Here is a 15096-nt window from a genome sequence, read left to right as displayed (position 1 = left end):
TTAGCACAACTTTATCTAAATGACTTTTATAACTTTGAAACGCAAATGAGGATCCGCGCTAGCATTGGGCTGCATTTGTAGCAGGCTAACTATATTCAATTTGTTTCCGGTTTGGACTTTCAAAATAAAGCCTTGTCAACAGATGTAGGCCAATATTTTTGTTTCACGATTTATTAAAAATTTTTTATTATAATTAACGGAAAAATGGAAATATTAAAAACGATCGGAAATTTTATTTAACTATATTATCATTTGAAATGAAATGTAAATAAACAACGGAAAACAACACTCCTTTAATGAAAAAGAGTTTAAGGTATCCAAACAAGGCAACAGGCACACTATATTAAAGGCTGTTTTCATGATCTAAAAAATGCGGACATACTAATATGCCCATTTACATAGATATTGAAAATATTATGGAAACTTTATGTAATAAAAAACGATCTAAGACTAAAACGAGTTGTATTTTGAAAGTTTGAAACCAGAAGTGAGGCTCAGACTCCTGCCTCTGACAGGAACTCGGGAGGTTTCGATGATCGGCACAAACTGTGTTCTACGTGATTGTTCGGACCAGCGCTGCCCAAATAAAGTCCAGTCGATGCGACCCGAGGTCCCGTTTTCAGGGCGAACCCGCGGAAACGACCTCCAGTGCGTTCTTAAGCGAGGGACTTCATGTTTTTTTTTCAACGAGTAGCTGATATTTACCGACCTAGCTTTGTCCTTCGCAGTCACAGCTGTATTGGATCGCCGTCACATAATACTAAACGTTGTGGAGTATGGCTCAGCATGGACAAAATGTAGCCAGCTCTCAAAAAGCACTCATGCTGGAGATGAAAAATCTCCAAGAGGAGCCGGTGGAAGGATTCAAGATAACTTTGGTGGACGAGTCGGACTTGTACAACTGGGAAGTGGCGATATTTGGACCCCCAAACACGCACTACGAGGGCGGTTATTTTAAGGTAACAAGCTTGCTAATGTTAGCTAGCAGTGCATCTTTTGTTCTTCCGCTGGTTAATTTGGTCAACATTTAAGCAGCCTCGCGCTTAAACTTTAAATCTTCTGTTCATCTCTTTTCCTCATAAACAACTAAAGGTTAATAAAAATCCGGATAATCGGTGGTGGTTCCCCTTTTTGACCTCGTTGAGATGAACTCTTTATTTAAATAAAGTTTTTTTTAACATTAAAACTTTATTTAAACTCATCTATCTAAACAGCAGAAGCTTGTTTTCGGGGGTTTATATTTGATCTATTAATGTTAAAAGATAAAGCTTTGATCTCATTACCTGCTTCTTATTATTTTAATTTTTGACATAAACAATACAGAGCTTGTTATTATCACTGGGCTTAAGCTGAGTTTGAATAAAAATGTGTTTTAAAGGTTAAAATGAAGCTTCCTGAAGAAAAACAAATAACATCAACCAGCTAAATAAATCAGGTTATGTACTTTAAAATTGAAAATCCAAAAACTATAAATTCTTAAATCTTCACTAACGCACAGCAGAATTGCTTTGAAAGGTATTTGTTTGTTTGTTTTCTGACTAATTTTGAGCTATTTAGGTTTTTTTTTTTTTAGTTCACTTCCTCCCTGAGGGTACAGAAGTGTTTGTTTCACAGGAACAGTTCCTGTTTTAACAGTCATAATTCATACAAAAAGAGCCACTATTTTCACTTTAGTTTGCCACTGACCTGATTCTTAACATCTTTTGGTGATTTAAACAAGCCTCTGCCTGTGAACGCCTCGGCGTTTTTGCTTTTTAATCCCAGAAACTACGGCGTCTGACTCACTTTCGAAGCTGCACACCTCCACTGTGAGACACAATACCTTTGCATTTGTTGCCATGGGTGACTGTATACTGTTTGTTCCAGTTAGTTGAGACTCTGAGCATCAGCTCTAAATGTTGCATAACACGATGAAGAGTTGTGTGATTTGAGTCACTTTGATGGACACAGGCCAGTGTTATTGACCCAAATCTGGTAATCCCATAAATATTTCAAGTTACTGCCTCCACAAGAAGATTGTTATTTTTTATCTTATCAAATACTTCATAAGATCTGAATGTCAGTAAAGTCTAGGATAGCTTCCTGTTCCATAAACTTAATGGCCACTTATTTCTGTTCGTCTTTTATTGTCACAATGCGTCTTTAACTTTTAGATTTTCTCATGTACGGCATAGGCGGCGATGCTTCGTTTGCCTTTGAAGCCTCACAGGCAGAACAGGCCCGTTTGGGCCCCGGTTCAGCCTCTGTGGATGCTGTTCAGTGCGTCAGCGTGTCAGATTCCTTTGTTGGGGCAGGAATGCACATCACAGCGTGCTTGTGACGTGGTTTCCATCCAACCCGTTTGAACGGAAAGCTGGGGAAACTGCTTCAGCCGGGTTAGCCCAACGGCCGTGGAAACGTGCAGGAAACTTGGCAGATGCTGCCGTCTGAAGACGTTTGAATGATTAAGGGAGAAAAATATATTTCATGAGACCTATGAATCGCAGTTAGCTGACTGTACATCACCTGGACACGGTCTGGTAGGTTTTTTAATGTTAGGTCCAGGAACGACCCCAAAAATGTCACGTTTCAATTAGGGCTGCACGATATGAGGAAAACTCGCGATATGCGATATTGGTGATTAATATTGCGATAACAATATAATTTGCGGTATATAAACAAATATCAAACCAACCAAAAACATAATTTCCATTTCAATGCAACAGTATAAAAATTATACTCCAAATGACCCTCGTCGACATAGGAGGCAAACATCAAACATAAAAGGGCTCATCTGATTGATCAACAACGTAAACGGGTCCTTCCGATTGGTTAAATGCATAAAGGGATTTATTTCATTTATTCAATATTTCAAGCTGCCATGAGATTGTTTTAGCACATTTAACCCTTGTGCTATCTTAGATGACCCCCCCCCCCCCCCCCTTACAGTGACGTGTTCTCCCTACCATGACAAAGGTGGATAAAGGTGGAAAGATTTCATGTAATCCATGGACATCAGTGAAGATCACAAATCATTGAAGAAAAAAGGTTCAGAGCACTGTCTAGTGGGTCTAGATGACCCAACTCCCAATGGCAAAGTGCCTAGGATAGCACAAGGGTCAAGGTAACCATTTATTGCGATTTTCGCCGTCTTTTGCGGTATGCGTATTGCACAGCTTGATGTCGCGATAACGATAAATTTGCGGTATATTGTGCAGGCCTAGTTTCAATCAAATTTTGGGATAAAGCCATTATTTTGTCCTAAAAATTTAGTTGTAGCTTTTTGGGGTGTTTTTGCTTTTAATTCAGTATTTATTTATCAGTTTGTAAGGTTCTTGTTCAGAATGAACAGAATAAAAGGCCAGAATGGACCACATCCTTGCTGTCTCCTGATCTACAGCTTTCCTGTGCAGAACCCTGAACTCCAGTTGAACACGTCATGAATGTTGCTTCTTCAGGCCCAGTAAAGCGGCTCAGTTGATGTGTTAAGGGTGGATTATGAGTTTCTTTCAGAGAAAGGAGGCAGCATTTTGCGTTCCACATTTTTTTTTAATTTTTTTTTTAGATGAACGTCGATTCTCTCTGAGAAAAATGATTTTTTTTTTTAAAGGAAGGAGCACAAGTAGATGTGCTTTAACAGAGGCTATACGTCAACTAAATGGAGTAATCTCCTCTGGACAGATGAGGTTTCTCTCAGCTTAGGACTTGCAGGGACTTGCAGTCTTTTAGTTTGGGACTCGGCACTCCCGGCGCTTTTTAGCTTTTGACATCCAGTCAACAGATGCTCTTTTCTGTTGAGCACTTGTGTGGCTTCCTTTCAGTGCTAGCCTGCAGTGATGGTGGTGTTGAGACGGAAAGAGCTGAACAGGGCTCGGTTTAGCTGGGGGGGGGGGCATGTTACTCCCCTCTAGCTGTGGAACAGAAACAAGAGTCAAGGGAAAGAAGAAAAAGCCCCATGCAGAAACAGGAAAGTCAAGAGCCCTTCCTCGTCTGTGCTCACGCCGGCCCAGGCAGGGCTGCCTTTCTTCTCCTGCCTGGGCCGGCGTGGCGTCACACCCCAGGAACACGGCTCTCGGCGCCGTCTGTGTGAAACCTTGGCGTGACGGCGTTCTAATCACTGTGACACTCAGCCTCACTCTTTGGTCTTCTGCTGGTCCGGCTCGTGGAGCTGATAGCTGGAGGCGGGAGGCTCGTTTTATCATCTCTGGTGTGCGTGCTTTGCTCGTCCGTGACGTAAGCCCAGGAATTCTCCCAAGGTTCTTCAGGAAAGCCGCTGGTTGGACCTGTGTGACCAGAGTCATGTCAGGAGCAGAACAGGATGGCTCGTTCCTTTTCAGGGCCTTTTCTCTGACCTGGTTTGTTTCGTCTCGCTGTCGTCGTGCGCAGGGCGGGCGTGTTCCCTCTCAGTCCTATTCTGTGTGGAAGGAATTTTTTTAGGTCACCGTCCAAGAAAGATTTTCAAGGAATGAGGAAGCTGAACTGGTGTTCTGTGTTATCCGAAAGGCATTTTGGTTTCACCTGGCTGTCCTCATGCGTGCGGCTCACACGTTCAGAGTGAGAATATTGATTTGCAGAATCAATGGTCAGAAATGACGAATATAATCTGGTGCGCTTTATATTCCGTATCACTGGAACTGGATGTCTGGTACAGTTTAATGCAATGGACATGTTTGAAGAACAGGAACACAAACACGGTATATTGTTTTACAATTTTGATCTGTATTAAAACTAAATCAAAACTAGATTTCCCTGCCTTTTTTTAGAGGAACTGCATCCTATGCAGTGGCCCACAACTCGGAGGGGAATTTCTAATAAACTCCTGCCGCTCTGCAGAAACTGTCCTAGAAAACGACACGGTTTTTGGATTATCAGGCTTTGAAAATAGATCAGAAAAATGATGGGAGTGGGACCTTTAAGGAGTTTGCAGACAAATACGACAATCTAACATGTTTTAAGGAGCTTGATGAGTTTAAGCGCTCTCCATTTATGTTGGTTTCAATCAGGCCCTGATTTAGCCAGCCCCACAGTGGGGTGGAGGAAGAATATCAAGGGGGCGAGTCTGGACGCACTGAGAGTTTGGGGTGGAGTGTCCCTCCAAGGCCGTAATGTGCTTAGAAAAACCACGTTCTCATCATATCAGTTCATCTATGGCTTTTAGATTTTGGCTAAAAGCGACAACCCTAATGAAAGACCACTGGGAACACCTTGAAAAGTGATTGAAAGATGATCAGAGTGGTTCTTTAGAACGAGCCCTGAGGTCCGGGTCGTCGCCGCCGTGGTGGCGGCAGCGTGCGCCTTACATCTTGCATTATTGCAAAGAAGAGGCGGATGAAGTAGAAGACGTCAAAACTAGTGTAAATTCATATAATCAGATTCACAGATGAGGATGATGAGATCTCTTCAACCTCTTCGGCGGATGTGGGATCAGGTCTTCGTTGGCATAAATGCTCCAGTTAGCAATAGAAAAAGAAGAAGAACCCCTCCCTGCTGGTCCAGTGTGAACACCAGGGGCCAGACACAGGGCTCAACCAGGACTGGGTCGTGGGGGCAGCAGTCTAAGAAGAGATGCCCAGACTTCCCTCTCCCCACCACTTCCTCCAGTTCCTCTGGGGGGGGCCCTGAGGCATTCCCGGGCCAGCTGAGAGACGTAGTCTCTCCAGCGTATACTGGGTCTTCCCCGGGGCCCCTGCCCAGTGGGACAAGCCCGGAACACCTCCCCAGGGAGGCATCCGGGCCAAATGCCCGGGCCACCTCAACTTGCTCCTCTGATGATTATAGAGATTGATCTTCTTTAATCTTTTATTTTTTAGCATGACACATACAGACTTTTTTTCTTCTTGAAACCACTCATCCAAGTGGTGGAGCGTTTCAAGACGGAAGATATTAGGACATCACTACTTTAGGACATCCCTACTTTAGGACACCCCTACTGTCTGTCTTTCAAAGCTTCTTTAAATGTTGAAGTTAAAACTGGGGTCAACGGTTCTGGAAGAATATGTTCTTTACGGATCCCTCCTCCTTCAACTTTTTATTCTCATGCAGATGCTTCTCCACAACAAAGATCAGCTGCTGTTCTCACATGTGCTGAAATCCTGGTCTTCTAAGGGATCAGCTGGTCTCCGTGTCATCAGCCTGTGCTCTTCTACGCCGATCGTTGCGGTAGAGAGGGTGGAGGAAGTCGGTCTGTGCGCCGTTAGAATAATGTTTTGACTGGTGTCTCCATACCACCAGCTCTTTTTAGCCCGAGCTCTCCCATCCTCCACACATATTACATTTCCCCGGCTGCGGTGTCCTCGGAAAGGTTCGTCCTGACTTCACAGCCGCTATTTATAGCCTATTTTTTTATCGCTATTAGAGCCGATCAGCATTATGGTAGAGATTCATTCGGCAGCTGCTGCTAAACTAGAACAACAAGCGTTCAGCGTGTGGCCTGTCTGCTGCTGAGACGTCTGGGTTGTCTTTGCGTTTTATGACCAAGAATACCATGGTCTGAGCCAATACTGGATTCCGATTGGCTGCAGGGTGTTCATTAAGTGAGCGGTGATTGACACCTAAAAAAGTAGTTCCAGTCAAATGCTGGATTTTTCTATATTGTTGCTATTTAAATAAAATAACAAGTTTAGAGTACTAATAATTGATAAATATTCTGTCTTCAAGGGAAAATCAGGATAATGCCCCTAGAGGTGTCCATCACTAATGAATGGATGTTTTTCTCAAAAGCAAGCGCTCACGCCTCAACAGTGGCTTTAATCTCTGATGATGGAGACCTTGTTGGGCATCATCCCTTAATCCACACCAAAAAAAACCACCATCAAATCCACGACAATCCAAACAAACCCAACAGGAAGTGCTTCGGATGTAAACAAACGTCCTACCTGGTGTTCAGCATTCGTCCTCTTTCTCTTTCAGGCTCGGATCAAATTTCCCGTCGACTATCCTTACTCCCCTCCTGCTTTCCGCTTCCTCACCAAAATGTGGCACCCCAACATCTACGAGGTAACCACGAAGTTAGCGTGTTACACGGATCTGCGTGTCTGCATTTGTCCAGCCGTCGTCTCTGAGCGCTGTGACCATTTCGTACTCTCAGAACGGAGACGTGTGCATCTCCATCCTGCATCCGCCCGTGGACGACCCGCAGAGCGGAGAACTGCCCTCAGAGAGGTGGAACCCCACGCAGAACGTCAGGTGAGGAGCAGAGCGTGGAAAATCTGAGCAAACCTTCGTCGACCAGGGATCCGTTTTCAAGGCACATGAAAGATCAGCTTCACCAACATTCCTATAATAACCCAGATGATTGTGGGATTGAAAAGACTGGAACTTTCTGTTCATTCATGCAGCATCTGCTTGTTCAATTTTAGCAGGAAATCAGGTTTAAAAAATGAAACCCAGCTACCCGAAGCAGAAAAGTGCTTTATTTGAAATAAATTTAAAAACACTGCATCAATGCATTTATTTTATTTACAATTTCAGTTTTATTCATGTGTCAGTAAACATCTGTGAAGAGTTTTTAATCATTTGATTTGTACTTGTTTTGAAGCACTTTGTGTTGCTGCTGTAGGGAAAGTGCTTTATAGATAAATTTTGAATTTAAATTGAGAAAATAGAATTGATGATCTTAAAATATAACTGCATTAATTAAAAACCCAAATAAAGGAACAGATTCCCTCTGTCCTTTTAATAAATGGTTTTTTATTTTATGAAAACCAAGCTTCCCGTCGTTTTCAGCACATTCTTTGTTTAGCTGTGAATCCCCCGGTAAGCCCCAGTAAATTGGTTTAGATAATGTGCGCCGGTGTTGGGGGGTGTCGTCTCTAATGACGAGCCTCCAGGGGTAAAATCCAATGTTGACGTGATACAAAGAGACTTGGACTCCCTTTTTGTGTGGGAGACACCCCGCCCCCACTATCTCTTCTTCCCTTTTGTCTCCTTTCTTACCTCCATCTTTGTGTCTTTTATCCTCTTCTTCAGTGTGTTTTTGTTTTTTCGTCCTTGTCATTTTCCCTCCTCTGTCGGTTCTTCTCCCCCCCCCCCCCCCCCCCCACCAGGACGATCCTGCTGAGCGTCATCTCCCTCCTGAACGAGCCCAATACCTTTTCTCCGGCCAACGTGGACGCGTCCGTCATGTACCGCAAGTGGAGGGACAGCAAGGGCAAGGACAGAGAGTACATCGAGATAATCAGGTACCAACCAGGGGGGGGGGGGGGGGGCGATGCTCAACACGAGAGCGTTCATCTGTGTGTGTCGTGGTCCAGAGGATGTTTCTGCAGAAAAGCTGTAAGAAAGTCTTCAGGCATGAAGTTGTTGGCGCCTTAAAATTAAATCACTAACCGTAAAAGAGTAAAGGTTTCAGACCAGAATCTTTTCACTGTCCGTCTTCCCCTCTAGTGATGACATCACTGCGTGCGAAAACATTAAAAAAAATTAGGTGGGGCTGAAAATGTACTTTTTTTTTCAAAATCCACTGACAAAAGCAAACCCCACACGTCAGGGATATCCAAATGCACTTTGAAAGCTATTATGGGATGGACCTACAGCAAAGTGTGAAATTTGACTACATACAATCACCACCAAAGTTTGGTGCTTTGGGAAGGGGCCACCAACTTGAATTTTCCAAAAACCGCAGATTAAATGTCATCCTAGGGATTATTTTTCTATTTATCCCTTCCTATAATAATCATAATAATCATTGGGAAACTTGATTAAAAAACAAAAGGATTTTGAACGGCGTTAGTGTGGCGAGCTCACAGAAGGGGCGTCTCCCTGTGGCTCAAACATTCGGGAAAATTGAATCCTAGAATCGCTGGGTCAAGCTGGAAGAAACGATATAACACACAACAGGAACGGGCGGTTGGCGTCTGTGGACCATCCAAGGCTTCTTGCTGTTTTATTTAATCTTTTTTTTAACATTTATGTGGTTCTTATTTGGCTTTGAGAAGTCGATTTGTGAAATTAAATATTTTGAAATTCAGAGAAGCTAAATTTCAACTTTATTTCCAAATTGTCCAGATTAACGGTTTAAAATCGGATTGTTATTGCAATCAGTTCGTGCGCACGAGTCACCTGACCACCTGCTTAGACGTGGCGTCCGACATTCTCGCGGGCGGCGACACAAACGTCTCTCTCTTTTTGTGTGTTTGCGTGACAGGAAACAGGTTCAGGCCACCAAAGCCGAGGCGGAGCGGGACGGCGTCAAAGTCCCCGTGACCCTGGACGAGTACTGCGTCCGCACCCGGGTCACCACCACGGACGACGGATCCAACCTTTTATACGACGACTACTACGACGACGAGGAGCTGGAGGAGGACGACGAGGACGAGAACGAGGACTTCTGCTACGACGAGGACGACTCCGGCACTGAGGACTCCTGACCGACCTTTCCTGAGCGGTCGGCCCCCCCCCCCACGATCCCTAACCGGTTTTTGTTACCAAGGCTCCCTACACTCTTTTGGACTGAACTCTAACCCCGCCCCCTTCTTCTTGAGTCCTCGCTGAGCACGCCCCCCCCAGTCTGAGGCACTGAAAGGAGGAAGGGCTTTAGTTTCCACGTGTTCCTTCGTTTGTTTCGTCTTTGTAGAGGTTCCAGACAGCAGGACGAGCTGAAGTTTGAGCTTTCCTTCTGTTCCTGTTCTCATCTGCACTGTTACCCCATAGTTGGATCTTCTACCCCCCCACCGCCCCCGTCTACATGTCCCGGGCGGAGCAGCGGTCACTCCTGAACGTGCTCAGCAGTCAGGAATGTAACATCTCAGATCGCTGTGAAACCACGCCAGAGGGTTGCAAAGTTGAAATTGAATTTCCTTCGGATGCTCCGTCATCGCCATCGCTACGCGTGATGTCACACCTCTGACCTTTAAAGCTGCAGGGCTTACGCTGCTCAGCACCAACTGTTCTCACGGCGCTGCTCTCACTCCTTTGTGCCTTCCTTTATTTTATGTTTTCTGAAGCGGTCCACCGGATCGGAGAGGTTTGGTCCGCCGAGGTGGCAGAGGGCGACGTTCAGGCAGCAGCAGCACCTGTCGGCAGGTGGAGGGAGGGACCACGCGTCCCCCCGTTTGCCGCCTTCATCCTTTAAGCGTGTCAGGTCGGTCGCGATGCGCCGAGAAACTCCTGCTCCGATACCGACAGGACATCAGCGTACTGTTCTAAAATATCTATGCAGTCAGTGTCCGCCGAAGACGCTTTAAAGGTGGCGGTAAAGAGGAGGAGTCTTGTCTGATCAATCATGTGGTTGTGGTTCTCTCCTGAAGAGCTCGCCCCCTTCTGGCCGCTGCGTGTAGAAGCGTTTTCTTTTCTTTGCAACCTGAGAGCGGGAGGATGTTGGGGCACCTCCACCGGGGAACTCGATCCGGTCGCAGCGAGTGACTCAGAAGTATGGAGGAGGGCGCCCTGCTTTGGCTGGGAGGAGTTCTCCTCACCGTTCTTCTGAACGCCACGCTGACCTTGCGTCTGCTGCGTTCACGGATCATCGGAAAGAAAAGCCGAAATGCAGCCTGGGAATCTTGGACTGAAAGGAGCTCGTGGTTTCCAAAAGTCCACCACGGTTTTGTGGTTTTAGATCTTTGAGGTTGAAGCTTATTAAATGATGTTTTTTTTGGTTTTATTTTGAAAGCGGCTGCATTGTGGCGAGGTCAAAGCTGACTTTAGTCGTCTCCGCGTTTTGGTGTGAACTGCTTTGCTGCTTTTGTTCAGCTGCTTCACAAAGAACCAAACGGACAGAGCACACGGACTGGGAAGAACGTCGGCTGGCGTTCTACGTGCTCCATCACTCATCTGGTCTTTGAATGCCCCCCCCCCACACACACACACACACACACATGCTTTTATGTTGGTTTGACCTCCTCTCTGAAGGTCGTTTGATTGTCCTACCTTGTTCCTGTCGGCAAGATCACTGATCCGTGCAGAAAGACCCAGCAGGTCCAAAATCCTCAGGAAAAAACAAAACGACTAAGAAATTCTTTCCCGGCCGAGTCGAACCGGTCCTGAGGAGAAACGGCTTCAAAGGACTGTTTACAAGCTCTACCTTGATATGCACATGTGGATACTTTGACTATCACGTATTTGTTCTTTTCTTTGTATTTCCTTTTTTTTCTTATGGTTTGTAAATCTATTTAAATCTGAATAAAGCTCTTTATTAAGTACAGGCTGACGCTCTGGTTCTGGTTCTGTGTGTGTGTGGGGGGGGGGCTCTGCCGCAGACGCTAACACGAGAAGACGGTTAGACAGGTAAGACTTTCCTCTCTGCGGTGCTGCTCAGAAATGCATTTGGAGTCCTGAAAGTGGCGATGAGACGCGGACCTGCGCTCGCCCTGAGGGCGGTGGAGACGGAGAGGATTTTCTGAAGCTTTCCGGTCTTCAGGTTTCACCGCTGAGCCTCTGGGAGCAGATCTCTGAATGTTTCCTTCTTCCCTCATGGAGATCTGAATCTCTGATGAAACAGGTTTGTAAAGTTTCCCGTTGCTTTGACAGATTTCAAGTTTGATCTTTTCTTTGGTAAATTGTGTAGTCGCACACACATTCACACACATTCACACACTGACGACTGCTACTTTAACATAAGTTATATGGAAGCAGCTTTGAGTTTTGTGTACATTACAGATTATAGCTTTTGTGACGTTTAAACCATCTTTTCCCTTTAAAGTAGCCAAATCAAATGTCTGCTTTTTAGTTTGATGGGATGAAGAGTTGTTTAAGATGAACGTCGGTTTAGGAACTTTTATTTTTTATAAGACTTGAAGGTAAAATGTGATTAAAAGGGGCTTTTATTTTTGCAGAATCGTCACATCACTGATGCTTTTTCTAGAAATAACATCTTCTTAAACCCCTTCTTAGTCCAGCTTTCACACATTTCAGTTACGTTTAGGAATGTCTAACTGCTTGTTGATTGTGTACCCAATAAAGCCCATAAATGTTTGATGCGACGTGTTATTTTTCTCTTTCAGCTGCACTAAACGGCAGGAAAACAGAGGTAAGAAATTTTTTTAAATTTTTTGGTAGAAGGCATAATCAAATACCCCAAAAACTAATATTGCCCCTCAATGACGTGTTTCTTTTCTTTACTGAAACCATATGGTTGTAAGCAAACCTCAATTCAGCAACAAATGATAAGCCCTTTTGATGTTTTTTTAGGAAGCGTTTATTATAAAATCACTTTTCTCACCAAATGTTTAGTTTATTATTTTAGTTATTTATTCAGTTTTTAAGATACTTTAATACGCCTTCATACTACTTTTATTTTAACCTGTTTGGTTCTCTTGCAGCATTTCCTTTTTTTTTCTACAAAATAAAAGCATTGTATTAATATTTGTGGCCTCTAGGGGGCAGCAATAGTTTGTTCTTATTCTGAATTTCTTTTTCCTCAATTGAGCCAACAAAAAATGTCAGATTTTCTAAAAAATGTTCTTTTTAATTTACTGTTTGCAAAATATAAATTTGTTCTCGTTTTGTTTTTTCTGCTTTCAACTACAGTTTTTCCTATTTTGTTGGCTTCCATCTTTTCTCTGGAAGGCTGAGATGGGATGAATATGGACTTTATGAACAACCGTCCAATAACGTGTCAACCCAAAGCTCTTTGGATGAACGGCCAGTTTGTCCCGAGCTGCTGAAACTTGGTTATGTCATTATCTCCATATTCTTATTTCTCTTGACACCATCTGTGGCGGTTCCAAAATGAAAGTCATTAATCTGCAATCTGCCACAAAGACGGTTTCATCCAACAAAATCTTCTATTTTGGTGCTTCGGGCAGACTTTGAAAGCACCAAGCAGCCTCCTGTTCCTCCTCCAATAAGCTGCCGTCCCAGCGGCCTCACAGGATTAGCCCACCTTTTCTGTGGAGTCCATCAAATTTGCGTCCTGCGGTGACAGGGCTGACCTTTTGCCCCGCGTGTGTCCGCTCCAAATGCCAGTTCAGGGAAGCAGAAACTAAGAGCCAGCCTCTCCAATGGCGCTGCTGGCATTTGCGGAATTGCTTCTCCCTCTGCGGCTTCGCTGGTGCTGTGCTCAGAGCGGAAAACGCTCTGCTTTCAAATCCAGTTCACAGACCAGCAGCTGGACTGAAGACAGATGTTTCAGGCCGCATCCATCTCCCTGGGGGGGGGTGCTCGGTCTGTGATCGCGAGCCACGTGTGTCACGGCGGCCCTTCACTCCACCTGCAGAGATCTCCAGCCCCATGGTGAGAAATTTGGCCCCCGCAAAAACAGAAAGGTGAAGGGAACAAAAATGAGGTGGGGGAAGCCACCCCAGATGGGAGTGGGGTCCAGATGACCCCACTCCCATCTGGACCCCACAAGGTATCCAAGGCAACGAAGGTTGAAGGGTGGAAAGTGGTTGGCTGACACAAAAAAGAGACACAACACCCCCAACTTTGTTGCTGACCAGCAGACTGGAACGGAGCTGAAGAAACCTGGAGCTCCTCCACAGCTTTGTCTCCTCCTCCTCCTTCCTGTCTTCCTGGAATCCTCCACCTTCATGTGATAATCCAACCGGGCCTCACGCTTCTGCCGCCGAGGGGGGCCACGCGACCGGAGCAACCTCTGTCAGAGAAGAAGTCGGTTCATGTTGGCTGACTGTTCAGACGCTTCCGAGCGGACAGAGATGTAGCGCTTCCCCCCTAATGGGAGCAGGACAGACACATTAACCTTTTCTCAGAAGGTTCTCTGAAGCCTGGGAATCGATCTCATTAGGAAGCTGTGAGTCGCAGGAACCTGGAGTTCTGCTCCCACTGATGCAACGCTCACTTCTGCTTGATCCTTCTGTGGGCGTGGTGACGAAACGTCCAGTTTTAGATCAATGGATGAACAGTTTTTAAGTGAGATTGTTTAAAGTTTCAGTTTGGACTTTGAAAGCACAGAAGTTGTAAAAGAAAAACCTTATGAACAAGACATTTGAAAAGAAATCTTGTTTTTCATTGTGGCATTAATTCGTGCTAAATAACTGAAGTAACTGTAATCATTGTCTCTACGTTGTGAGGAGTCTTTTCCATTCACCGCGTCAAACTTGAAAAGGTGCCAAGTAAACATGGGAGGATGAACGTGGTCTTAGATCTGGAACTGTACCGTTCATCGTTGGTTTTTATCCCACCTCTCAACACAAAAAGGCAAACACGATCTTTTCCATCTACATATTATGAACACGTAAACAGAAAGGACTGAAACCAACATACATGGAGAGCACTTAAACTCATCAAGCTCCTTAAAACATGTTAGACTGTCGTATTTGTCTGAAAACTCCTGAAAAGTCCCACTCCCGTCATTTTTCTGATCTATTTTCAAAGCCTTCCCAGTGGTCTGATAAGTATGACTATGCTATTTTTTTAGCCAAAATCCAAAAATCTGTGTCGTTTTCTAGAACATAGTTCCTGCAGAGCGGCAGGAGATAATTAGAAATTCCCCTCTGAGTTTGTTGGCACAGAGTAAGCCTGCCCTCATTTCCCATCATCCATCTGTTTACACATACTCCTTCTAGCTTACAGCCCCTCACAACCCCAACGTGTATCATCACTCTTTGTCTGCACGTGGATGCATCAGAATGGAGCGGAGCAGGGAGCTTGTAGCTCGCCGACTGAAATTTGTACGCAGCAACTGCGATCTTTATAAACCGTTTTCTTTCGTCTGCTCCTGATTAAGAAATACTCAGAAATGTAATTTTAAGCTTACTTTTCTTTATGTATGTCTTCTATCATCAGGGGGGAAAAAGCCACAAGAAGATGTTAAAAACGCCAAAAACATAATTTCATTGGAGTGGGCCTTTAACCTGTTGAGATTGGCCAAGAAAAATATCCATATTTGTTGTGAATCTCTCTGGAGCTGAAACTATCATAAACAGATCACGTTAAAACTCCTCCATCTCTTTAAAATGTGCTACATGAAATAATAATTGACATGTTGAGATGAAAGCTCTCCATTCACAGCTTGAGCTCTTAAGTCTTGAATCAGGGCAAATTGTTTTTTTTTTCTTCTCCTCGTCCTGCAGATCAATGGAGTCATGTGCCCATCCTATTTTAGACAGATGTATTCGTTGCCATAGCAAAGTTTCCAGGGAAACCGATCAGCCGGTTTAAACCCGCAGAAAGATGTAAAAGAGGAGGAACAAAGAAAGAAAGAAAGAGAGGACGAATTCT

General features: G+C 44.5%; 1 protein-coding gene and 1 long non-coding RNA gene across 2 annotated transcripts; both read left to right on the top strand.

Annotated features, from left to right (window-relative positions):
* Positions 1-477: 477 nt before the first annotated feature.
* On the top strand, positions 478-11119 carry cdc34a (cell division cycle 34 homolog (S. cerevisiae) a). The gene is made up of 6 exons (XM_078946340.1): positions 478-648; positions 729-959; positions 6889-6975; positions 7067-7164; positions 8025-8159; positions 9125-11119. Exons 2-6 carry the CDS (start codon positions 777-779, stop codon positions 9345-9347), a joined length of 726 nt encoding a protein of 241 aa, XP_078802466.1. The 5' UTR covers positions 478-648; positions 729-776; the 3' UTR covers positions 9348-11119.
* A 205-nt stretch (positions 11120-11324) lies between these two features.
* LOC110014994 (uncharacterized) lies at positions 11325-12561 on the top strand. The gene is made up of 3 exons (XR_002290049.3): positions 11325-11416; positions 11919-11944; positions 12445-12561. It is a non-coding gene; the product is annotated as an uncharacterized LOC110014994 (long non-coding RNA).
* Positions 12562-15096: the final 2535 nt, after the last annotated feature.

The sequence above is a fragment of the Oryzias latipes genome, chromosome 4, assembly GCF_053564925.1.
Source record: "Oryzias latipes strain Hd-rR chromosome 4, Olatipes_Hd-rR_3.1".
Taxonomy (NCBI): Eukaryota; Metazoa; Chordata; class Actinopteri; order Beloniformes; family Adrianichthyidae; genus Oryzias; species Oryzias latipes.
The sequence above is the reverse complement of the archived record's forward strand: the minus strand, read 5'-3'. Positions and strand labels throughout refer to the sequence as shown.

What these genes read in the sequence shown, in the direction of transcription:
- cdc34a (XM_078946340.1), top strand. Translation starts at nt 777, where the DNA reads ATGGCTCAGCATGGACAAAATGTAGCCAGCTCTCAAAAAGCACTCATG. An exon ending in GGCACCCCAACATCTACGAG is followed by an intron (nt 6,976 to 7,066) that starts GTAACCACGAAG and finishes TCGTACTCTCAG; the next exon opens with AACGGAGACGTGTGCATCTC. An exon ending in AACCCCACGCAGAACGTCAG is followed by an intron (nt 7,165 to 8,024) that starts GTGAGGAGCAGA and finishes CCCCCCCACCAG; the next exon opens with GACGATCCTGCTGAGCGTCA.